This window comes from Rhinoraja longicauda, chromosome 7 (genome assembly GCF_053455715.1).
Source record: "Rhinoraja longicauda isolate Sanriku21f chromosome 7, sRhiLon1.1, whole genome shotgun sequence".
Classification (NCBI taxonomy): Eukaryota; Metazoa; Chordata; class Chondrichthyes; order Rajiformes; family Arhynchobatidae; genus Rhinoraja; species Rhinoraja longicauda.
The window spans coordinates 47,569,376-47,594,598 of NC_135959.1; the positions used below are offsets into that span (position 1 = coordinate 47,569,376).

Below are 25,223 nucleotides of genomic sequence, written 5' to 3' on the forward strand. Positions count from 1 at the left end.
AATTAATATACTGACGCAAATGTTATGACAAACTAATGCCCCCCCCCCGCCAGGTCCCTCTCCATAACTAGGCAATGAAAGGTAGGCTGTAGATTTGTTTGCAAAAACTGTATAGTTTTAATGTATGCCTGAAATAATGGCCTGGATATCATTGATTAGTTTAGAGATACAGCATGGAAACAGCCCCATCACTGTGTTGACGCCTGCCTACAATCACCTGTACACTGGTTCTATGTTAAACCCAGTTTCATATCCTACACATTGGGAACAATTTATAGAAGCCAATTAACATACAAACCTGCAAGTCTTTGTAACGTGTGAGTAAACTGGAGCACTCGGAGAAAACTCACATGGTCACAGGAAGAACTAACAAATTCCATACAGACAGCACAGTCAGGATCAAAACTGGGTTTCTGGCGTTGTAAGGCTGGTATTTAAAGATGTAATGTACAAATTGCACAGCAATATTTTTTTAAGGCATAAAATCCCAATGTCTTGCATAACTGAAGCTTTTCAACTACCAAACTGCTCTTTTGGCAAGAAACCTCTTCCTTGTTGTGACTGCAAGATGGCTTGGATTTTCTAATGAAAATAGAACTGCCTGAGCTCATCGAAACCTAGGTATGCACAAATGAAGTTAAATGTGAAACTCCAAATATTAACTTTTCATGGTATTCTCAATTTTATTTCTAAAATTATGAAATTGTAAAAATGTTAAAACTAGAACGTTTAGTTTTCAATTGAAACTGTAAGATTATAAGACATAGGTCCAAAATTAGGGCCACTGAGTCTGATCCGCCATTTGATCATGGTTGATCTATTCTCCCTCTCAACCCCATTCTCCCACCTTTTCTCCATAATATTTCCCCCCCCCCCCCCCCTCACTAATAATCAAGAAATATCAATCTCCACTTTAAAAATACCCAATGACTTGGCCTGCACAGCAAACTGTGGTGATGAATTGCAGATTCCGCGTCCTCTGGCTAAAGAGATTCCTCCTCATCTCCATCCGTCTTACGCTGAGGCTGTGCCCTCTGATCCTAGACTTTCCCACTACTGGAAACATCCTCCCCAATTCACTCCATCTAGGCCTTCCATTATTCAAAAGATTTTAAAGAAATTCCCCTCATCCTTCTAAACTCCAGCAAGTACAGGCCCAGGGCAATCAAATGCTCCTCATCTGTTAACCCAATCATCCCCAGAATCATTCTCGTAAACTTCCTCTGGACCCTCTCCAACGCTAGCACATCCTTCCTCAGATATGGGGCCCAACACTATTCACAATATGCCAAATGTGGCCTGACCAACACCTTGTAAAGCCTCAGTTTTACATCCATGCTTTTATATTCTAATCCTCTTGAAAACTGCACTTGCCTTCCTTACTACTGATTCTACTTGCAAATTAAGTTTTGGGAATCCTGAACCAGCACTCCTTTGCCTTTGCCTCTCGATTTTCTGAACTCTCTCCCTGTTATTCCTTCTACCAAAGTGCATGACCATATACTTTGCTACTCTGTTTTCCATTTGCCACTTCTTTGTCCAGTCTCCCAACCTCTCCAAGTCGTTCTGCAGATTCCTTGCTTCCTCAACACTACCTGCCCCTCCACTTATCTTTGTATCATCTGCAAACTTGGCTACAAAGCCATCATTCAGATCATTAACGTATAATGTGAAACGTAACGGGCCCAACACCAATCCCTGCGGAACACCACTAGTCACCGGCAGCCAACCAGAAAAGGCCCCCTTTACTCCTACTCTTTGCCGTCTGCCAGTCAGCCAATCTTCTATCCTTGCCTCCAATGGCATGGGCTCCTTTCTTGTTCAGTAGTTTCATGTGCAGAACCTTATGAAAGCCCTTCTGAAAATCCAAGTAAACAATATCCACTGGCTCTTCTTTGTCTATCCTGCTTGTTACTTCATCAAAGAATTCCAACAGATTTGTCAGGCAAGATCTCCCCTTAGGAAAGCCATGCTGACTTTTTGGTCTATTTCATCATGAGAACGTACATGCAATTGGTTCTGCTTGATAACATCATTCATGGCGATGCCAGAGATTCACCCAAAATGTCATCTCAAAATGAGGTGGCATGGTGGCACAGCAGTAGAGTTGCTACCTCACAGCGCCAGAGACCCAGGTTCAATCCTGACTATGGGTGCTGTCTGTGCAGTGTTTGTACGTTCTCTCTGTGACTGCGTTGTTTTTTTCTGGGTGTTCAAGATTCCTCTCACATTCTAAAGGCGTGCAGGTTTGTAGGTAAAATGGCTCCTGTAAATTGCCCCTAGTGTGTATGATGTGAAACTGAAACTAGTATACGGGTGAACAATGGCCGGTGAGAATCCTGTGGGCCGAAGGGCCTGTTTCCAAATTATATCTCTAAACTCTAAACTAAACAATAACAACGGAGAGCAGGAAAGAGAAAATACATTAAGGAGATTGATCACCCTTTGCCAACACCTTCCTTCAAATCAACGACCAGCATTGTTAGTTTGCTGGTAACTGCAAAGCGCACGACAAGTCTCTGAAGCCCGAGTTAATAGCTACATTATGGCCAGACTCAGAAATGTCTAAATTATATTTGAAATATATATTTTTAAGTCTGCAGAAATGGATACTAAAAGGCAACTAATATAAAAACCAAAAATGCTGGACCAAAATGTTAAACAAACTGAGTTGTAAGATTTTTTAATTCCCTGTTTTTACCTACAATTTATCAATATTGTCACGACTTCACTGGAATTTTAGCACTGTCATTGAATGAAGTTTTTCGGTTGCGACAATAACAGAGCTTTTTTAAAAAAAATGCCACTTATGTCAGGCTCATCTTTCTACAATTCATGCTGAAGAAATTGTCTTAAAAATGTTAGCAGGATAGTTTTTTGCTTTATGTCAATTTAGTTGCAGCTGCACCTAAAAAGAAGCTTGCTTATATTTTTTTGTTGTTGGTTTGTAGATGGAAAGTATAGTTTTTCTATTATTTACTGATTAGGAAATTTACAATACCATCTGTTCCTCCATAGCAGTGAAATCAGAAAAAATACAGGAAACTACAGGATGAAACAATATCGTGATATAATTTGGAGAAAGCAAAGGATTGAGTGGGGGGGGTCTGTCTGTCTTATGTTAGAGCTGCCACGCTACAGTACTAACATAAGACTGTCAGATCACCGTGCACCATTTATTTACTCGCTGAACACTAAATGTCTGTAGCTCATAGTAACAGATTGTGACTTCTGAAGCAAAAGTAATACTTGAGAATTTAGCCATAAGTTAAACCCAACTTTAAATCTGAACTTTATGCACAGAAATCAGATTCATGCAAAGGTTTCCCAATTGATCTGAAGATTTACTTCTTCTCGCAAAATTACATGGTGCAATGGTTTCCCAATGTCACATATTTTGCTGAAAAGGTCCTTAATATAATACCTCTTTTTTTTCTAGTATAAACATGTCAAGGTATTTGGAAATGTAGAGTTATGCAAGATTGAAGTCAATTGAAGGAAAGCATTCAGATACATCACGATGAAAGAGATTAAGGATCACTAGACGGGCGTGGACCTGTTCGATCCTAACATCTCCTGCGGGCCCAGCAACCCTCCCCCAACTGTCGGTCTGTGGACCTGTTGTCGGCCGGGGAGTCTCACCCGGGGCTGTGGGCGGGCGAGGGGGGAGAGAGGAAAGGGGAGAGGGAGCCACTCGGGCGGCCATAGCGAAAAGTGGACCCTGTGGGTGCACACTTCTCCTGCAGCGGCAGCTCGATGGCGATGGTCATCTTCTTTGACCCTCTGCCGCCGCGCTGCACCAAGGGAGGTCAGGCGCGGGGCACGCCAGGACGGGCACCGGTACTCCCGGCAGGGGGTGGAGCGCATATATTAAAGTTTTATTAAATCAATTGCTTTTAAAATGTTAAAAAAACGTGATCAATCGAGACCGCAGGTGAGGGGTTGGTTGGGTGGGCCTAAAATTGTTGCGCTATCGTATACCGTTTTGGCTGTTTTTCGGGTACGTACAATCAAACAACAAACTGATAAACAAACAAAGATGAGTGTTTTGGTAATATCCTAGACCAAGTGGACCCGTTGGGCCCATTCCTCGTAGAGAGGGGACAGGGAAGGGGAGAGGGTGTCACTGACCTGGGCCCCGTGGCGACAGCCCTGCAGCCAGAGTGAGGCATGGACCCAAAGCCTCTCCTGTATTGGTGAAGGACCCTCACCCCCCCCCCCCCCCCACTCAATCCTTATCCCCCCTCCACCCGTCACTGACCCACTGCAACCCCCCTACCCCCCTCCCCTCACCCCTACTCCCCTCCCCCCTACTCCCCTCCCCCCCTTCCCCCACCCTCCCTTCCCTACTGCCTCTTCCCCATACCCACTTCCTCCACCCCCACTGCCTCTTCCCCACTCCGCCCTCCCCCGCAACTCCCCTCCCTCCCCCCCTCCCCCTCCTCCTCCCCCCTCCCCCCCCCCTCCCCTCCCCCCCCCCCTCCCCCCTCCCCCCTCCATAGCACAAAAAGTAAGGAAATTTGTGTTTGGTAGATTATTTCTTTGTTGTAACAATGCTTCTTGGCAATAAATCTTATACCGTTGGAAAGCCTGTTTATTTCCCTTTTAAATGGTGCCACATTTGTAAGGAACATGCATTTGTGGGATGAGCAACAGAGCTGAGTATGTGGGTTGCGCCCATGAAAAATCTGCCAAATCTTCTCTGCTAATGCCAAACAGCTTATTCTGCCATTGACTCTTGTTCGGTGTTGTTTGGTGGATTGGATGATTGAAGTCTGAAGAAACAAGACATATTGGCAATTTAACAATTTATTCATTTAATAAACAGGAGCCTCAGTAGCGTGTGGAAGAACCATACACAGCCACAACAGCCTGGCACCTCCTCCTCATGCTGGTCACCAGCCTGGTCACACACTGTTGTGGGATGGCATCCCATTCTTCAACCAGCATTTGTCGCAAGTCAGCCAACGTGGTTGTGTTGGTCACTCTGGCACGAACAGCACGCCCAAGCTGATCCCACAAGTGTTCAATGGGGTTGAGGTCAGGACTGCTGGCAGGCCATTCCATCCTCTCCACTCCCAAATTCTGGAGGTAGTCTCTGAGAAACCCTGCTCTGTGGGGGCGAGCATTGTCATCTTGGAGGATAGAGTTTGGTCCCAGACTGTGGAGATATGGGATTGCCACTGGTTGCAGAATCTCATCTCGATATCTCTCTGCATTGAGATTGCCTCCAATGATGATAAGCCTCGTTTTTCCAGTGAGGGAGATGCCGCCCCACACCATCACACTGCCTCCACCAAAAGATGTTACTCTATCGGTGCAGCAATCAGCATAGCGTTCTCCGCGTCTTCTCCACACTTTGACCCTATGATCCAACTGCCGTAGGCAGAATCTGGACTCATCGCTGAACATAACGTTCCTCCACATGTTCAGGTTCCAGTGCACGTGTTGCGGACACCAGCTCAAACGGGCCTGACGGTGAAGGGCAGTCATGGCAGGCCTCCTGGCAGCCCTATGAGACCGGAGATTGGCTGCGTGCAGTCTGTTCCGAATTGTCTGGGCAGAGAGCCGTCGGCCATATCGTCCTGCAAACCTTGACTGCAAATCTGTAGAAGACAGCCTACGGTTCCTAAGTGCTGACAGGGTGAGGAAACGGTCTTCTTCGGGTGTCGTCTTCTTGGGACGCCCACTTCGCGGCCTGTCTCTGACATCCCCCGTTATATGGAACTTGGCCTTCACTTTGGAGATGTTACTAGGGCTCACTCCAAATAATGCCGCAACTTGGTTTTGTGGGACACCAGCTTGAAGTTGCCCTATCGCACGGGCCCTATCCAGATCAGTCAAACGTGGCATGCCGATTCTTGGAGCAGACACCTACTGACCACTGTAGCAGGGCCCATGCTCACAGATGCTGCCAATCAGGTGCCAATCAGGCACCTGATTGTCAGCACCTGGTGGTACCAGAAGCTCAAAACAACAGTGAATAGCAATAGCAGAATAAGCTGTTTGGCATTGGCAGAGAAGATTTGGCAAATTTTTCATGGGCGCAACCCATATACTCAGCTCTGCTGCTCATCCCACAAATGCATGTGGCACCATTTAAAAGGGGAATAAACAGGCTTTCCAACGGTATAAGATTTATTGCCAAGAAGCATTGTTACAACAAAGAAATAATCTACCAAACACAAATTTCCTTACTTTTTGTGCTATGTTTATATATATATAATTATTATTATATTACTAAAACTTAGATCGTGTGTGTGTGTATATATATACACAAAGATCTGAGTTTTAGTAATATAATTATATATATATATATATATATATATTTCTGAGATTTGGTATATATATATATATATACGCACACATATATGTGTGTGTGTGTGTTCTGGAGTAAGATGGCTCAGGCTTTCATTGCCTAAAATGGAGGGAGCTACAATAGAGGCAAAATAAAATAGCAGATTGGTAAGGATGACAGTCTGAAAAACATTCAAGTTCAGTTTAAAACCCCTGGGCCAAGACTCATTGTACCGATGAAGCTACAATGTAATCTAGCCTGGCATTTTTAAATAAAAGTGCACTGGGCAACAAACAGTCAATATTAAAATTAGCTGGCTAATCTTCTATGCTGTAGGAAGGAACTGCAGATACTGGTTTATACTAAAAGTAGACACAAAGTGCTGACAGAACTCCGTGTGTCAGGCAGCATCTCTGGAGAAAAAGGATGGGGGATGCTTCGGGTCAGAACCTTCTTCAGACATGTGAAGAAGGGTTCCGACCCAAAACGGCACCCATCCTTAATCTTCTATGCTGTACTGAGTTATAAAGTTACCAGATCACAAAGTATCTAAATACTCCTGTGCTTGATGAGAGAAACATTAGAATGGAGTGCACAAGATACAGCAATGGGTCCTGTAACATCCCCGCTTTGCTCTGAAGGTTGCTTCAAAACTAGCTAATCCTCTCATCAAGTTATTCCGTATAACTACAACATTGATAATTCCAAAAGAGTGGAATTTTTTTCAATGAAATGTTCACAAAAAGTTCAACAATTAAAATCTGGTCAATGATTGCACTGTCCCCTCAGTCATCAAAGTAGTGGAAGTTGTTATCAACAGAGCAAGTGAGCACTACTTACTCGTGCAATAATTTGCTTAATGTTGCTCAGTTTATGTCCCACCAGAACAATCCAGGTTGAGACCTCATTACAGCCTTTGGTCAAGCATGGATAAGAGAGATGAATTAATGAGGTTAGGTGAGAGCAACAGTCTTCAAAAAAAAAATTTGCTGACCAAATGTAGCATTGAAGAGTCCAAGGGTAATTGAACCCAGTCGGAATCAAGGTGAAAAATTCTACATGTGGGAAAATTAGTATAGGTATTGGACCTGCAGCTGCTACGCAGGGGCAGTGAATCAGGCATGAATAACCGTCTTCAGCAGCTTCATCAATGACCTTCTCTCCATCAGGATTCAGATGTGGAAATTCTATCAATCATTGTACAGCGTTTAATTTTTCCTTACTTCCTCAGGGGATGGTAACTACAAACAGCAACACTTGGATAACGATCAGGCAAAGGCTGTCAAGAATGTGGCAGCTAGCATTCATGTAACAGTCACACTTTCCCGTGAGACGCCATTCTTCTCCCAACCCCACAAAGCCTTTCTGCAATCTGTAAGACAGCAGTCGGGAGGGACTCGAATATAATATTGTCCACCAGCCTGGATGACAGTAGCTCTAGCAACACTAAAGAAACGAACTATTCAGGACAAAACATCATGTTTATTGCGCCTTCAAATAAAGATGACTAACTAATTCAAACGTCGAGAAGGTCTCTGTTATTGATTAGCTCGAGTCATAAGCTTATCGTTTCACCCGAACTATGCAAGTAGCAGCTTGGGAGCTAATTGATAGACGATAAGCTGGCCGTTACATCATCCATTGTTGCAAAGTGGATCATCCAGAAAATAAACTGCAGCAATACACCAAGGCTCCTTCCCAAAGCATTTCCAAAAATACCCAACCTTTATTGTATGGAATGTCAAAGACTGCAGCTGCAGGAAATGCTGACGTCTACAAGTTCCCATCCAAGTTACATTCAACTTGACTTTGAAACAATGAATTTCTATGAGCAGGTTGTTACTGAGCAAGTGCTGCTTGATAGCACTATTGATTATCCCTTCCATCACTTTGCTGATGATTGAGGGTAGACTAATGGGATGATAATTGATTTGGTTGGATTTGTCATGCTTCTTATGGACAATCTTTACACTGTTGGGTAGTTTGGCAAGACCTGAAGCACAAGTCTTCAGTACTATTGCTGGAAAGGCTATGGGCCTTTTTCGCTGCATCCAATGCCTTTAGCCAGTTTTATAAATCAAATTAAAACCATTTTCAAAAAATTGCAATGTTGGAAATGTAAAATAAAAATTGATTATTGGGAACTAACACTGCAGGTTGATAACTTTCAAGGTGGACACTCTACGGTTGTTGAATTCATTAAGTCCTGAGGGCAGTAATGTGCCCAGTTGGAAGATCAGACTAGGCATGGCTATGGGCACTCGCATGGGCCCTAGCTATGCCTGCCTCTTTGTCGGGTACGTCGAACAATCCCTGTTCCAGGCGTACACTGGCCCCATCCCCGAACTCTACCTTGGCTACATCGACGACTGCATTGGTGCTACCTCTTGTACCCATGCAGAACTCACTGACTTCCTACACTTCACTTCCAATTTCCATCCTGCCCTTAAATATACCTGGACTATCTCCGACATCTCCCTCCCGTTTCTGGACCTCACCATCTCCATCACAGGAGACAGACTAGTGACCGACATCTACAATAAACCCATTGACTCGCACAGCTATCTGGACTACACTTCTTCCCACCCTGTCTCCTGCAAAAAGACTATCCCCTACTCCCAATTCCTCCGTCTATGCCGCATCTGCGCCCGGGATGAGGTGTTTCACACTAGGGCATCAGAGATGTCCTCATTCTTCAGGAAATGGGGCTTCTCCTCTTCCATTATAGATGAGGCCCTCACTAGGGTCTCTTCTACATCCCGCAGCTCCGCTCTTGCTCCCCCTCCCCCCATTCGTAACAAGGACAGAATCCCCCTCGTTCTCACCTTCCACCCCATCAGCCAGCATATCCAACAAATCATCCGCCAACATTTCCTTCACCTACAACGGAACCCCATCACTGGCCACATCTTCCCATCCCCTCCCCTTTCTGCGTTCCGCAGAGACCGTTCCCTCCGTAACTCCCTGGTCCACTCGCCCCTTCCTACCCAAACCACCCCATCCCCGGGCACTTTCCCCTGCAACCGCAGAAGATGCAACACTTGTCCCTTTACCTCCCCCCTCAACTCCATCCAAGGACCCAAACAGTCTTTCCAGGTGAGACAGAGGTTCACCTGCACCTTCTCCAACCTCATCTATTGCATCCGCTGCTCTAGATGTCAACTTCTTTACATCGGCGAAACCAGACGCAGGCTCGGCGATCGCTTCGCTCAACACCTTCGCTCAGTCCGCCTTAACCAACCTGATCTCCCGGTGGCTGAGCACTTCAACTCCCCCTCCCACTCCCACTCTGACCTTTGTGTCATGGGCCTCCTCCAGGACCATAGTGAGGCCCACTGGTAATTGGAGGAACAGCACCTCATATTTCACCTGGGCAGCTTGCAGCCCAGCGGTATGAACATTGACTTCTTCAACTTTAGATAGTTCCTCTGTCCCTCTCTTCCCCTCTCCCTTCCCAGATCTCCCACTGTCTTCTGGTCTCCACCTATATCCTTCCTTTGTCCCGCCCCCCTGACATCATTCTGAAGAAGGGTCTCGACCCGAAACGTCACCCATTCCTTTTCTCCTGAGATACTGCCTGACCTGCTGAGTTACTCCAGCATTTTGTGAATAAATACCTTCGATTTGTACCAGCATCTGCAGTTATTTTCTTACAGACTTTTTTTAAGCTAATGTTGGACATCATTTAAACTTTGTAAAGATCTCCTCTATGCTGATGAAACCAAACAGACTGAGTGACGAGTTTACAAAATACCTCGATGCAGTCCACCTGCATGTATGATACCACCGTTGCATTGTTCATCTGCAATTGTTGCATACTTGGATAATTTGACCAACAGAATTGGAAAGTCAAAATTCTTGGAAGCAATTTATGTTGACCATTGACGCCCATTTGAAATTGTATCTTAGTTTGTATACAATTGAGATGTGTCTGTATCTCAAGTTTTACAGATTGCAGTAAATTCATAATCCAGTACAAGGCCGTGTTTCAGGAAACCTTCAACAGAACTATTGTAAAGGTGATTATCAACAATTACAGTGGGATCTTGATCAGCAGGGTGTGTGCAGTGAGGAATGGCATATGGAATTTAATCCATATGAGTGCGAGATGTTGCATTTTGGGGGGGCAAATCAGGGTAAGACTTTCACAACAAACAGTAGGGCCGTGTTAACCTGGGCAGTGTTATAGAATAGAAGGACCAGGAGGAAAAGCACATAGTTCCTGAAATTGGGGTCACAAATGGGCATGATGTTGAATGCAGCTTTGGGCACACTGGCCTTCATCAGTAAGGCACCAAGTATAGAGGTGAGTAGGAAAATAACTGCAGATGCTGGTAGAAATCGAAGGTATCACAAAATGCTGGAGTAACTCAGTGGGTCATTACATCACCTCTGAGTATAGAGGTAATGTTATGTTGCAGATGTACAAGACACGGGTGATGCTGTACATCAAGTATTGTGTTCAGTTTTATCACCATGGCGTAGGAAAGATGCTATTAAGTTGGAAAGAGTGCAGAAAAGTTTTGTAAAGATGTTGCCTGGACTTGAGGAAATGAGTTATGGCGAGAGATTTGGCATGCTAGAACTTTATTTTTTGGAGTGCAAAAGATGGAGGGGTGATCTTATATAGGCGTATTAAATCATGATGGACAATGACAAGGTGAATGCACAGTCTTTTTCTCCCAGTTTTGGGGAATCAAGACCTAGAGGGCCTGATTCTTGAAAACATCCAATGAATTGGCCTCCACTGCCTTCTGTGACCGAGAATTCCACAAAGCTTTTCACTATACCTCAGTACACGTGACATCTAGAGTCTAAAGGCCCACCCTATTGGCCCAAAACACCCTGGAGTCATTCTGTTAGGCCTTCAGTATTTACTTTCGTTTAGAGATACTGCGTGGAAACAGGCTCTTCGGCCCTCTGAGTCTGTGCTGACCAGCGATCCCTGTACACTAGCACTATCCTACAAACTAGGGACAATTTACAATCTTTACCGAAGCCAATTAACCTACAAACCTGTACGTCTTTGCAGTGTGGGAGGAAATTGGAGAACCCCGGGAAAACTCATGCAGTCATGGGGAGAATGTACAACTTAGTACAGACAGCAGCTGTCGTCAGGATCGAACCCGGGTCACTGGCACTGTAAGGTAACAGCTCTACCACTCCGCCATTGTGCCACCCCAATCGCGGAATCACAGTCCAATCACAAAAATGAGACATTACTTACACCATCAAGAGCCCAGTAACTAATTCCAAGGTGGGGAAATAGTTAACATCGTTAGGATCTCATTAACCAATACCAATACTGGACAAATTATTAACCAAAAAAGGAGGAATAATTAACCAATTCCGGAGGAAAGAAAATGAGTGGAACAGCAGGAACTTACCACCAAACTCTAGACCTTTCTGTTTGCTGGATATATGTGCCATTAAATCAATAGAAGAAGCTAGAGCTCCATGTGATATGAGATGCCATAATTATAGGTCATGACTTGAAATACCTGAAACTCTGAGCAATCAAATAATTGTAGAAATTGTTACAAATTTAAATATGCTTTGGATATAAAGGATATGGAGGATCAAAAAATCCTCCATTTACATTTTGATGTTAATAATAAGGCGGTTTTGGCAATGTGAAAATAGGTTCTGGTAATCCCTAAATATTTAACTTGAAGATCATGTTGTTTATCAATATGCAAATCTGAATTATCTGTACTAGTTTAGTAAGTACCTTGTACAGAAGATTTGTTTGTGTTGTTCTGGCATGTTTGAATACTATACCTGTCCCTTAAGGGAAAATTTGCAATACAATAAAATGAAACACTTACATTCTTCTTTCTTGTGGCCTTTCTTGCTTCTTTCTCCTTAAGCCTCTTTATCTTAAAAACACAAGAAAAAGATGAATTCTATTGGTTGAACTTCAATAATTCATAAAAGACCAATTCTTAAAGTTTAATTTATATTTCAGCAAACAGTATTTTCTGTTTCTTTATAGCCTCAGGAATCAACCGTTACTTCTGTTTCTCCTTTGCTTTTTGTGATTTTGATAATTTCCCTTGAGGTTTGAATGGTGCATTGTGCTGAGACCTGTGGTAATCTAGCCAAACCGGTAGGGGGAGAAAAATCGTTTTATTGACTGTGAATTTTAAAGTAAAATGGGTCATGGTAGCCTGAGCCCAATTCTAACTGGGATCAGACAGTATGCACAAAATTGCATTTTCCAGGAAAAACAGCAAACGTATGTCCAATAATATGTACAGGTCAAATTTAGTGGATACGATTTAAAAACGAAATTGATTTATTTTTACAAAGAAATTATTCAAACCTTAATATACCTTAGCATAAACCCCAAAGAAAAAAACCTATTCATGTGCCTTCAGATTATTTTCAAACAATGCAGAACAAGCAAGCATTTTGAAATGATATTTGGATAGATTTTATTTATTCTTTTCTCATCATTTTCATACTACCACAATGTTTAAGTTTAATAGTTTTTCTTGATTTTTGAACACCTTATCAATATTCTTCCAGAAGGTAGGCCCCAGGAGCCTGAAGAGAATCTTAGTTTTTACACGTGGAAATGTGAATAGTAACAGTGATTGTCACAGGATCACAGTTGCAACACTAAATTGTCGCACCTCAGAAAATGGCGAAATAAATTGCGTCTGTGCAAAATTTCAATACCATACAAACTTACTTTTGCAGTAGTTCACTTATCTAACTTTCTGAGGCTTAAATGTAAATATGATATTGATAAAGACAAAAAATTAATTTAAATATAACTCTTGATCCTAAATATAGCTACCAAACAAAAGATTTTCTTTGCTTGATTTCCTCCCACTCCCCACTGAATAGAGTGCGTTTTTTCATTAATGACTATTTTTTTGCTCAACCTTCTTGCTTTTAGAAATGTTGTGAAATTTACATACAATTGGGTTTTGTGTGTTGTCTGAGTCTGCGTGCCGGCACCAAACTTCCAGATCAGATGCCTTATTTTGATTTCCACAATGGGGAGGATTATCACAGTCTGGGGGAAATATTCAGGGGTATGCTCACACCCTCCTTGAAAAATATGCGAAATCCACACTAACTCCCAGCAATCTCTGGCCCTTGACCAAAGCAGGAAAGCAAAATTTGGGATGGTATGGAAAACTTTGAGACCAGGCATCAGAACCATATAGAATCTCCATGTAATTAAAAAAATGAGAACACCACTTCACAAATGAGCTGCCGTCCTGACTTGTTCTGCGTTTTTCTGCAATATTTACAGGTGTTATATCGATATCAATATGAGCTATGATATTGTTAACAGAAAAGACCAAGGGCACTTGGCCGAAAACAACGCAAATCTTGAAATGGAACATCCCTCAATGCTTTCTCCTTTGAATGGTAAAGACCAAAGAAGTAAGATTTTTTTTTAAATTCGTAATCAAATCAAACCGTTCCAAGTACAAAGATATAATTTTCATTGAAATTGGACCATATAGTTTTTAAAACCTATAATTTAGTTCAGATTATTACATGGTAGCCTATTTCTTCTTCCCTTTATTCAAGTTACCTTGGCAAAGATCATTCCTTCGAATATCATAATACTTATTATGGGAAAAAAAGCAGCATCTGCTAACGGCTTTATCTTATTTCCAAGGTTTGTTAGTCAATTTGTCAAATCATTTAGAAGTCCTTCTTCAGGTTTGGTCAACCACATGATCAGTAAATGGTCTGATTTTCAGTTCTTGCTGCCAAAAGCTCCTAGGAAATTGTTATTTTAAATGGAACACTTCTCCCTTAAATTAACAATGAACTCTTTGTCCTTCTAGCTCGTCATTTAGATGAAAGTTTGGCCTTTAATAGATCAGTATCACTTTGAATCAGCCTATACCACCAATAGAACCATCTGCCTCATTGGATCCCTTTAAGAAAATGCTTTAAGAGAGCAAATTGACTAAAACCACAAAATTGCCCAAAAAAACCCCACATAATTTCACAGGTTTTCCTACATTTTAACTGCAATTACTTTTCAAACGTATGTAATTGGCTGTAAAGTGGTTGGCAGCATACTGAGATAGTGGAAGGCTAAATATAAATCTTTATTTTCTAGCCAAAAAAATCTGCTTGTGAACCACATATATAAAATGTTGATACATTGTCTTTCTGCAGAAGGTAATGGGCTGAATAAACTGAGAAGTATAATGCTAACAAACAAATAATAAATCTGCAGGACCTAGCCGGTAGATATGAAAATTGGTCTTGCTGTTTGTACTGAGTAGTAGTAACGCCACTGCATCCAATAAATGCTTGGATTATATATGATATAACATTTCAAGAGTTCATGAGAGGCATCTGCAAGAATATCAATTATAGTTGTTAACCAAATTTTCTAAGTTAAGATTCAATAGAGAGATCAGAAATAGCGAGCCAGAATAAATTATTTAGAACTTACAATTCTTCTCGGTCACCTGTCATATGTAATTTGTGTATTCTGTGTGACACAGTGATAGTAATCAAACATTGACCTTTCTATTCCTACACTGAAGTGGAATCAATTTCACATCCCACACTTGAGAGCAGGACACAAATAATTACTGCTTTCACTGTCGAACACCTTGTTCAAGCATTCTGCTCTGCTGTCCTTCCAACATTCAACCACAGCAATTTTTTTAAACAAGTCGTGTTACTGGAATTTTTAATTTAAAATCTGTTAGGTATTTACTTTATTCCCTGGCTAAGCATTCCAAGCAGTCCTTTTGAAATCTGGATACCATGCAATCCCAATAATAACTTTCTGTAACAGCTCAGGTTCACACAGCTTAGCTCAAAGGCACAGATGAAAACATGAAACCCATTACACTGTCATAAATTATTCCTCCCTATTCTATTGGCAAACAGGTCACGTATGGAAAAAATTCAGCTTTAAAATAATTCGTTTAATAAAGAGTTTTGCTCATTTTCTACTTTGGGAAAAGTGTCTTCTTTTTATTATAATTGTAAATTGTTTAATTTTTAATCTAAACTCTTATAGCTATGCAACTAGATTAATCTCGGGAATGGGAATCACATTTGGAACGTCCATTTTGCTCTTACCTTTAAAAAAGCCTACTTACAAAATTACACATTGCATTCACTAGAAATAGGCCATCTGGCCTCTTATACCTGCATTAACCATTCATTGCGATGGCTGATCTTTTATCTCAGCATCACATTTCTGCACAGACGTCATAACCTTTGATTCCCATGTATATAACACATTTAACAAAGTGAATTGTCACATGGCACTAGAAATGGATATTGTCAAACAAAATTTGACTCCAAGCCACAAAGATCATAGATTCATAGGTTCATAGCATCAAAGTCGTACAGTCGATATCTGAGGTCCAGTGAAAGGTCATGATGGTTACACATGGAATGTAGGGATATGGATTATGTGGAGGCAAATGAATCAGATTATCTTGCCATCATACTTGCTACAGATATTGAATGAATGAATGAATGAATGAATGAATGAATGAATGAATGAATGAATAAGTTTATTGGCCAAGTATGCATATACAAGGAATGTGCCTTGGTGCTCCGCTCACAAATGACAACACAAACATACAGTTAACAATTAAGAATAAAGCATAACCACATCAAAACAATAAGGATACAACATTACGATCTAAACATGTGGGTGAAAATAAACCAGAGCAAAAAAGAGACTACAGACTTTGGTTATTGAGTAGAACTTCAAAGAGTTTGTGACTAGGTGGAGAGGGGTCAGAGATGATCTTGCCCGCTCGCTTCCTGGCCCTTGCAGTGTACAGTTCGTCAATGGGGGAAAGTTGCAGCCAATAACCTTCTCAGCTGTGCGAACGATCCGTTGCAGCCTCCGGATGTCGTGTTTGGTTGCTGAGCCAAACCAGACCATGATGGAGAAGGTGAGGACGGACTCAATGATAGCAGTATAGAATTGGACCATCATTGCCTGTGGCAGATTGTGTCCAATTCTATACTGTTAATTCTATTGTGGGCGAAAGGGCCTCTCCTTGAGCTGAACTTTTCTATTCAATGATTCAATGATACTTTATTGTCACATATACCTAGGTACAGTGACATTCTTTGTTTGTGCATACAATCCGGTAAAATCACACCGCAGACTTCACCTAGACAGTACACAAAGAGTTGCTACGTTTCTAGCACCAACAAAGTTTCAAAAGTTCTAAAATAAAGTTCAAGTAAAGGTTCTATGTTATAATCTGAAACTTTAACAGTTTCTCATTCCACATATGATGCATGACCTGTTGAATATTTCCAGTTTTTACAATTGTATGTCAGATATTCAGCAACTAGATTATTTTTCTCTTGGAGCTTTAAACTCCAGGTAATGATGCTGTAGAATACCTGCATCAATTCTGATAAATTTGTTATGAAAGTATTAGAATATCATGAAACCTTTGTATCTATCCATGCCAAATTAAAGCTTGCATCCAGGAATGGTGCAGGCTAAATAGCTGGGCACAGATGGATCATCAGGTTTCAAGTCATCAAATCACTGGATCTACTGGACCTGTAAAATAATCATAAAATTTATCTTTCCTAAATTAGTCCACATTTGGTTTGTAGGTGAACCATATCTGGTCATAAGATATTATCTATTTTTATAATGAATGGATATATTGCATTTTTCACAGTTTGCAAATACATTGCATCCAATAATGATTGCTCATTTTTGTATGGATGGGTGTGGATTGCCTTCCATCACAGTGAGGGGGTGCCTGGAGGAGTCACTATGATGGTTGTCTATGTTAAACTTATGTAATTATGTGTCTTGTGCTCTTTACTGTCATGACTGCATGGCAACGACATTTCATTCAAATTTATTTTTGAATGACAATAAATGCAATTTGTATTTGTTTTGTATTTGTAGGCAGGGGGCATTAGGAGTGTTAATACCAGGATGTTATTTCTATTGGCATTCAACTCAACGGGGAACAGCTGATCAATGCTCCCCTTTCCAATAAAAAAACACAACATTAATCCAAGAAAAATACATTTCAAAATAATTATTTTTCAATTGCTAAATGTTGCAAGTGTTATACTAAACTCTAGATGCTCAATGTCATTCAAGGTACCTGGCCTTTAATCTTTCATCTGTTCAGAGGTGATTAAGAAGTCATAACCCTTACTTAACAAAGCATCTGAAAGGTTAAACACAGAATCAGAGTAAGCGCCGGTGTGCAACAAAATCCTGTGGACAAGTTGATGAGGGGAGAGGAATACGTCTGGTTTGAAGGAATGGGAAAGGTAGGAAACTGAACTGAAACTGAACAGGTGGAATGCTTGATTTTCACAGACCTCTAGAGGAGAGCATGAGGAAGCTAGAAAACTTATTTCTCAACCATGAGGGTTGATATAAAGTCCAGCTCTCCATCATTCACTCTACCCTCAGCATTAAAAAACTGCAGAATTTTCAATTTCTCACATTACAGATTTCCACTTACCCTATGTTTTTCTTTTATTTTTTGTCTGTATTCTTCCTTGTCATGTTTATCCTCTTTACGTAGCCTCTCTTTTGCTTTCTCCATATTTATTCCTCCTGTGTCATCATCTGCATCATTGTCCACTTCGCTTTTTTGCATGGGTGGCCACTGCTGAACCATCTACGGTACAAATAAAACAGTGAACTGTTAATGATATGAATAACAGACTGATGCTGACTGATCTTTAACAATTTTTCAAATGCATGCTAATGAACAACTTCCAAAATATTTATTTATAAAAACTTCTTGAACATAAAAATCATAAAAATGCTGTAGCTGATACTCCCCCCACTAGACTGGCTACATTTCACAAAATAAGGTCCTGGAATGTTCTGTTATTTCCAGGATTGAAATAGCATAGAGTTTTCTTTCATGAAGACAGACACAAACTATTTGTTTAATTTCAGTCACTTCCCCAATATAAATTTCTTCTGTTACAGAATACAAAGGAACCATATTAACTTGGACTAATCTTTTCCAAACTAAATTTCATCCTCTCAATGGCCTATCCCAAATCCTTTAATATATTTATCTGCATTCCTTTCCCTTTCACCCATCCCTTCTGCACATTAATTATCTTGCAATATTTTTCCCAGTCTTGGTCACTTTTCAACCACGTCCCTGCAATGGTATTAGTCAACAGTTATTTACTTCAATTGGCATCAGTAATTCATTTATATTGTTATGAATGTTGTGCATTTAGGACTGGAGTGATCATTTTTGGATTATGAAACTCCCGAGTAGGTGGTTTGTAGACAGAGGTGATCGAAATGTCTCCATCAACATGCACTATCAATACTTCAATATCATTCTCAGCAAATATAGATGTAGAACAGACTGGGATGCCCAATTTGACAAAAATTGCACTTTCATACTGTTCACGTGGCCTTTCAACCACCAATCTCATGCCAGGAATATGGGGCCGGATGTCATCTGGGCCGCGATGTGTTTCTTGCAAACACAGAGCTCGACACTGATTTCTGACACAGATATTACCTAGTAGCTCCTGTTTAGCTGCTGAAATTCCTTCAACATTGAAAGACAGAACTGTGATTGCTGGTCCTGAAAAGGACCTTCTGTCTTGTTCTTGAGGTAACATTGCCTCTGGATCAGGAAATAATAGTTGGTAGCGATGGATACAGTTTGTGGTGTGGTAGCAGGATTCGCAGATACTTGTAGAATCTGACAGGGACCGCGACGAGAACGCTCCTGCTATGGCCCCCACCAGGTTCCGACCAACCATGGATAACCTGGCACAGTCTCAACAGACTGCGGACAGGCATGGGGAGGAGCAAATCGAACATGCTGAAGTGGGGATATACTGAAGATGCGGCAGACTACGAGTGCGGACGTGGCCTCCAGACTATGGAACATCTCCTGAGCTGTGACATGCTGCATGACACATGCACTGTAAAGGATCTTGCTGAGCCCTATGACGTGGCACTAAAATTTGCTCGCTATTGGCAAACAGCTGTGTGATGAATACCATATTCCCAGCTCTGATTTGAATTGGAGGTAAACGCTTACAATGCATTGTCCATTCTTGAAAAATTTGGGTTATCATTACCCAATTTCTGGCCAAACACCATCACTTTTTTTAGACCTTTTTAAAATTTCTCTCACCAGAACACACAATCACCAAACATTCTTCCTCTCACCCATGAAATCTTCCCCCAAGGCCTTAGCTATCCAACTCACTCTTTCCATAATATTGATTCCAGTGACCCATGAATTAAAATTAATTTCTCCTACTTCCTGCTCATATTTCTTCAGCAGAACCTCTTTCTCTGTTTTCTATCTGTGGCATCGATTCTTGCATTGACCAGGACAACTGGATCTTTGTCCTCACATTCCAGTTTCCTCTCCAGTCCCTTGGAGATGTTCTTAACCCTGGCACTACAAGGTTTGGAAAAATCAAGATAAAATTCATCATTGCCTTCAGTGCGCCAGAACATCCTTTTGATGCCTGTGAAAGAGAACTCCTGAAGATCAGGACCTCAAACCAAGCGCAGTCTACTAAGCAAGAGAGATCCCTACCCTCTAATGTATCTCTGAAAGTATGGTTCATCTCACCACTCAGGACTGTCATCACCAATGTCCCCTCCACAAAATTCTCCAGAACCAATGCATCCAATGGGTAGGCTACTCTACTCCCATGCTTCATTCGGTTAACTAGTTATCAAAATGACAGCAGAAATTATTCAAGAACATTCTCAAAGCTATGTACCATCCCTGGCTCATGGTGATCCTTGGATTATCAGTGCTCAAAATATACCTCAAGTATTTGGTACAGCATTGAGTGTGTCGAGGTTCTTCATCAGGACAATGTGAAACGCAATGGAAGGAGCACTCAACCTCTAAATTTACCCACTCTTCCTGTCAAGTACCTATGTGCCAACTGTGGCAGAATCTCTAGTTCCCATACTGGCCTTATCAAAACCCATAGAACTGCAGTGGAAGCAAGTTTTTCCTGATCCCAAGTAATAATATGAAGTCCAAAAAAGGAGACTGGCTCTGGCATGGTATCAAGCCTCCTTGTATTTCCTTTCCTACAACACCTTCATTTTCTTTCTCGCAATCCATTCACCTTTTCCTCCTGTTAAAATATTATGATACCGAAAGCAAGTGATTTCTCTTTTTGGTCTATCTCAGTTAGCTATGCATTATTATTTTCTACAGCTGGAAATTTTTTATGAACTGTTAAGTATCCATTATTTTCCAAATTTCATCAAATTTATATCACAAGTGTAATTGTGATGTGACCATACCACTAATAAATAGAAAGTCAGAGAATTATACAGTTTCAAAACAGGCCCTTCAACCCAACTTGCCCACGCTGACCAACATGACCCATCTTACACTAGTCCCATCTGCCTGGGTTTGACCCACATTCCTCCAAACCTATTGTATCCTGGTTCCTGTTCAAATATAATGATCTTTCTATCTTTCTGCACTCGTGATACTTCCCTTTTATGGATCGAGAATTTCTCATCACCAGGTACCTCAAAAAGTTATTCCAGGAATAAATATGTTATCACCAAATAATCTGGCACCAAAGTTGGATGTACACTATTCGGTTCTGATCTTTAGTAATCACTTATCCTCTGGACTGTTTTGCCAATAATCAGAGCCTTTCAAAAGTTTGACTCCCTACCTATTCTACCGCTCCATGACAACTCAGTTCATATCTTCAACTGAATTCCTCAATTAATAAGATTTAGAGGCAAATGAAACATTAACTCTGGTTCTTTCCATAAATGCTGCCAGGGTGGTCAAGTATTTTTTATGCCATCAGCAATTGCAGTATTTTCTTCCAGATACAAACTGTTTTGCTTAGAACAGATACGTTTATCTAATAGCTCGATCTGCTTTGGCTCTAAGGCCTCTAGTTATAAATATAATGTTTGTAATTAACTTATTAATGTCTCTGTGGGATATCTTCACATCAATAGCAACTTGATAATGAAACAAGTTGCATAACTGGCAATAACCTCATGAAAGATGCACAAGCAAAATTAATATAGGGAACAAAAGTTGATTGGCAGTTTTAAAAAAAGTTACAAATGCATCACAGGAAATGATGAATCGCTGAGGAAGGATCACAATACAAACCAAACAAAACCTTGCATTTACAGGAAGGGTTGAATTATACTGGACCAAGTCTGTTATCTGGAATCACCAACTGCAAATCCCACATTTTAAAAAAAAGTACAGAGTGAGGGCCTGACAAATAGAATGAAAAATGATTAAAAAAATGTACCACCATTCACTTTGAAGGAAAAACCGGAAAAGCATTTTGGCGAGACATTAAACAGTATAGGTGTTGAGGTGCTCCTGGTTGTTCATGCTACAAAGCACAAAGTTAACGTGAAAGTATAGCAAGCAAGTAGGAGGGCAAATGGTATATTGGCTTACAAAGTAAGAGGATTTGAGTTGTAGATTTATATACATTTGGTCTTCCTATCAAATGATAGATATGTTTGCGAATGATAGATATAGTTGCAAAGATTCACCATTTTGCAGAAGCAAGAATTCTGAACAATTTGAAAAGTAGATGTTCAAAAAGAGCTTAGAGTGACTGGAAAGTAAATGGAACAAAAAACCTATTTGGATTTGAAATTAATTACTCAATTCGATATTTAAACACATTAGCATTGATTTATTGATTAGCATATTTGAATGTACAATCCCTAGATGGTGTTATAGGAGAAACAGATTAATGTCATATCAATTTGACTTTTTAATCAAAAGGTTAAATATCTTGTGTTTTGTATTAAACTACTCTTGTATTTTACTTTTCCTTTTCATGCCAATTTCTTTGTGTCCCTTTGCCAAATTCTTCAGTTATCCCCATCCTCAGGTGCACTTTTAGAAAATTAAAGACAGAATTAGAAAAATCACCTTTAATTTTTTCTATATATTATCTTTAACTTGTTGGCATTTTTGGACACCTTTTTCTTGCTTTTATTCTTTAAAGGGTATACATTTGCCTTAAACCATGAAATGTCCTTTAAAACCTAACCATTGCTATTTACATTTTCTGCATTCATTGGATCTGACATTATTTCTGTTAGGCACAAAATGCTGGAGTAACAGCAGGACAGGCAGCATTCTGGAGAGAAGGAATGGGTGACATTTCAGATCGAGACCCTTCTTCAGACTATTATTAATATTAACTATCTCTGTTAATTTGGTTTGCCCAATCTATATCTAGTTTCATGATTATTGAATTGCCCTTGCTAAATGCACCTATAATTTCCTGGTTTTATTCTGCACACTTCATTACCACAACTATTGAAGGCCCAGACATGTTCCCACAGGTTTTCTGCATTATACTGTTTCTTAACGGTACCCAGTCGGATTTTTTAAATATACTGCATTTGATTTACTGAATTAAGATCTTTTTTCTCTCCACAGTTCTTAACTTAGCTTTGATTATCAGTGATGTTCCCATGATAGGGGGAGGGTAACAGAGATTTACCAAAATTATTCCTGGAGGTAGAAGGAACTTGGAGATTTAGCAGACTGAACCCAATCTTTCAAGTTTAGAATCTCAGAATTGCACAGCACAGAAATGGGCCCTTTCTGCTCACCGTGTTCATACCCACCTTGATAACTGTCTACACTAATACAGTTTGCCTGCATTAGGCCTGTATCCCTTTATAGCTTTCCCATCCAATTGCCTGTCCAAATATCTTTTAAATATTGTTAATGGGTCCATCACCAACACCTCCACAAACAGATATTACAGATATCCACAACTGAAAAAGCCTATCCCGCAGATCACCTTTAAATTTCACCCCTATCAATAAACATGTAAGCTCTAGTTCTAGATTCCTCTGCACTGGGCAAAAGACATATTATCTATCCTATCCATTCCTTTCAGAATTTTATAAACCTCTATAAATGCACTCCTTGGTGCCTTATGTTCCACTAAGAATAAACTCAGCCGATTCAATCCACATAGTTATTGCCTTCAATTCTTTGCAACATCTTGTTGCATTTCTTTCTCCATCCTCTGTTGCAATCACATCCTTCCTGTAGTGAGCTGAACCATACATAAAACTCCAAATGTCGTCTAATCAATGTTTTATATAGCTGCAAGATGACGTCCTAACACATATACTCGATACCTCGGCCTATGGAGGCAAGCACATCAAATATCTTTTTAACTACACTATCCACCTATGTCGTTACTTTCAGCGAGCTCTGGACTTGTGCCTCAAGATCCCTCTGCACATCAACACTCATTACGCCCCTGCCACTGTTCTAGCAGAATTTGACTTCCTAAAGTAAATTGCCTCACATTTGCCACCACCCCACCCAAATCACCAACTGATTTATGTTTTCCTATATTTTTGGAGAACCTTCTTCACTATCTAGGACTCCGACAATTTTTGTGTTGTCTACAGACATACTAACCAGACCATCTACATTTGACTCCCCTTTTTATATAGCCCCTTTCCTACCTCCACTAGGGGCTCTTATAGCCCCTTTTCCTGCCTCCAGTTCCCTCTCCTCTACTTTCAGTCTGAGGAAGGGTCCTAACCCAAAACGTTACCCATCGTTTTTCTCCAGAGATGCTTTGCCTGACCCGCTGAGTTACTCCAGCACTTTGTGTCTACATTCTACTCTAAGTTGTATATAACATCGAAGGTCCCAGTGACGATTTCTGTAGTACACCATTTGTTGCATACTCCTAGTCAGAAAAACACTCATTCTCCACTACCCTGTCTCTGATCACCAAACCAATTTTGGATCCAATTTGTCAAAGTGTGTTGGATTCCTTGTGCCTTAATCTAGTAATCTAGCATGATCTAGTAATGAGAGAGGGTCTCATTAAAACCATAACAATTCTAACAGGGTTTGACAGAGTAGATACAGGGTTCATGCTTGCCCTGGTTGGCATGTCTAGAACCAGGAGTCACAATATTTCAAAATAAAGGGTTGCAATTCAGAAATGAGGCAACATAAAATTTGTCACTCAATTGGCTAGTGTCTCTTTGGAATTCTGTGGAGATTCGGTTGCTTGTATTCACTGGAGTTTAGAAGGATGAGAGGGGATCTTATAGAAACATATAAAATTATAAAAGGACTGGACAAGCTAGATGCAGAAAAAATGTTCCCAATGTTGGGGGGAGTCCGGAACCAGAGGCCACAGTCTTAGAATAAAGGGGAGGCCATTTAAAACTGAGGTGAGAAGGAACTTTTTCACCCAGAGAGTTGTGAATTTGTGGAATTCTCTGCCACAGAGGGCAGTGGAGGCCAAATCACTGGATGGATTTAAGAGAGAGTTAGATAGAGCTCTAGGGGCTAGTGGAATCAAGGGATATGGGGAGAAGGCAGGCACGGGTTATTGATTGTGGACGATCAGCCATGATCACAATGAATGGCAGTTCTGGCTCAAAGAGCCGAATGGTCTCCTGCACCTATTTTCTATGTTTTTATGTTTCTATATTCAGAAAAAAAAATGGAAGATTTCTGGATACACTATTAAACAAAATTAAAAGAAATATGATTAGTTCAGGAAAGTCATGCATAAGTATCAGCCATGATTTTACCAAATGGAAGAACAAGCAACTCTGCCAGCAACTATGGCAGCAATTCTACCTTACAGCGCTTGCAGGGCTGGAGACCCGTGTTCGATCCCGACTACAAGTGCTGTCTGTACGGAGTTCGTATGTTCGCCCCGTGACCGTGTGAGTTTTCTCCAAGATCTTCGGTTTCCTCCCACACTCCAATGATGTACGGGTATGTAGGTTAATTGGCTTTGTGTATGTGTAAACTCTCCCGAGTGTGTGGAGGATAGTATTAATGTTTGGGGATCGCAGCTGTATCTCTAAATCTTAAAATAATATTTTTTTAATCTAATCTAAGCACAAGGAGACACGTGCCTATCTTCTGCTTCT

The 25,223-nt window shown here is 40.8% G+C and overlaps 1 protein-coding gene across 1 annotated transcript in view; it reads right to left on the reverse strand.

The window, feature by feature from the left end:
• ddx10 (DEAD (Asp-Glu-Ala-Asp) box polypeptide 10) overlaps positions 1 to 25,223 on the reverse strand; it is a 162,379-nt gene that overhangs the window by 58,595 nt on the left and 78,561 nt on the right. Inside the window, exons 15-16 of the mRNA XM_078402471.1 lie at positions 17,776 to 17,934; positions 12,127 to 12,177 (exon numbers count right to left, since the gene is read on the reverse strand). Of these exons, the coding sequence (XP_078258597.1) occupies positions 12,127 to 12,177; positions 17,776 to 17,934 (210 nt within the window). The remainder of the gene's footprint in view (positions 1 to 12,126; positions 12,178 to 17,775; positions 17,935 to 25,223) is intronic.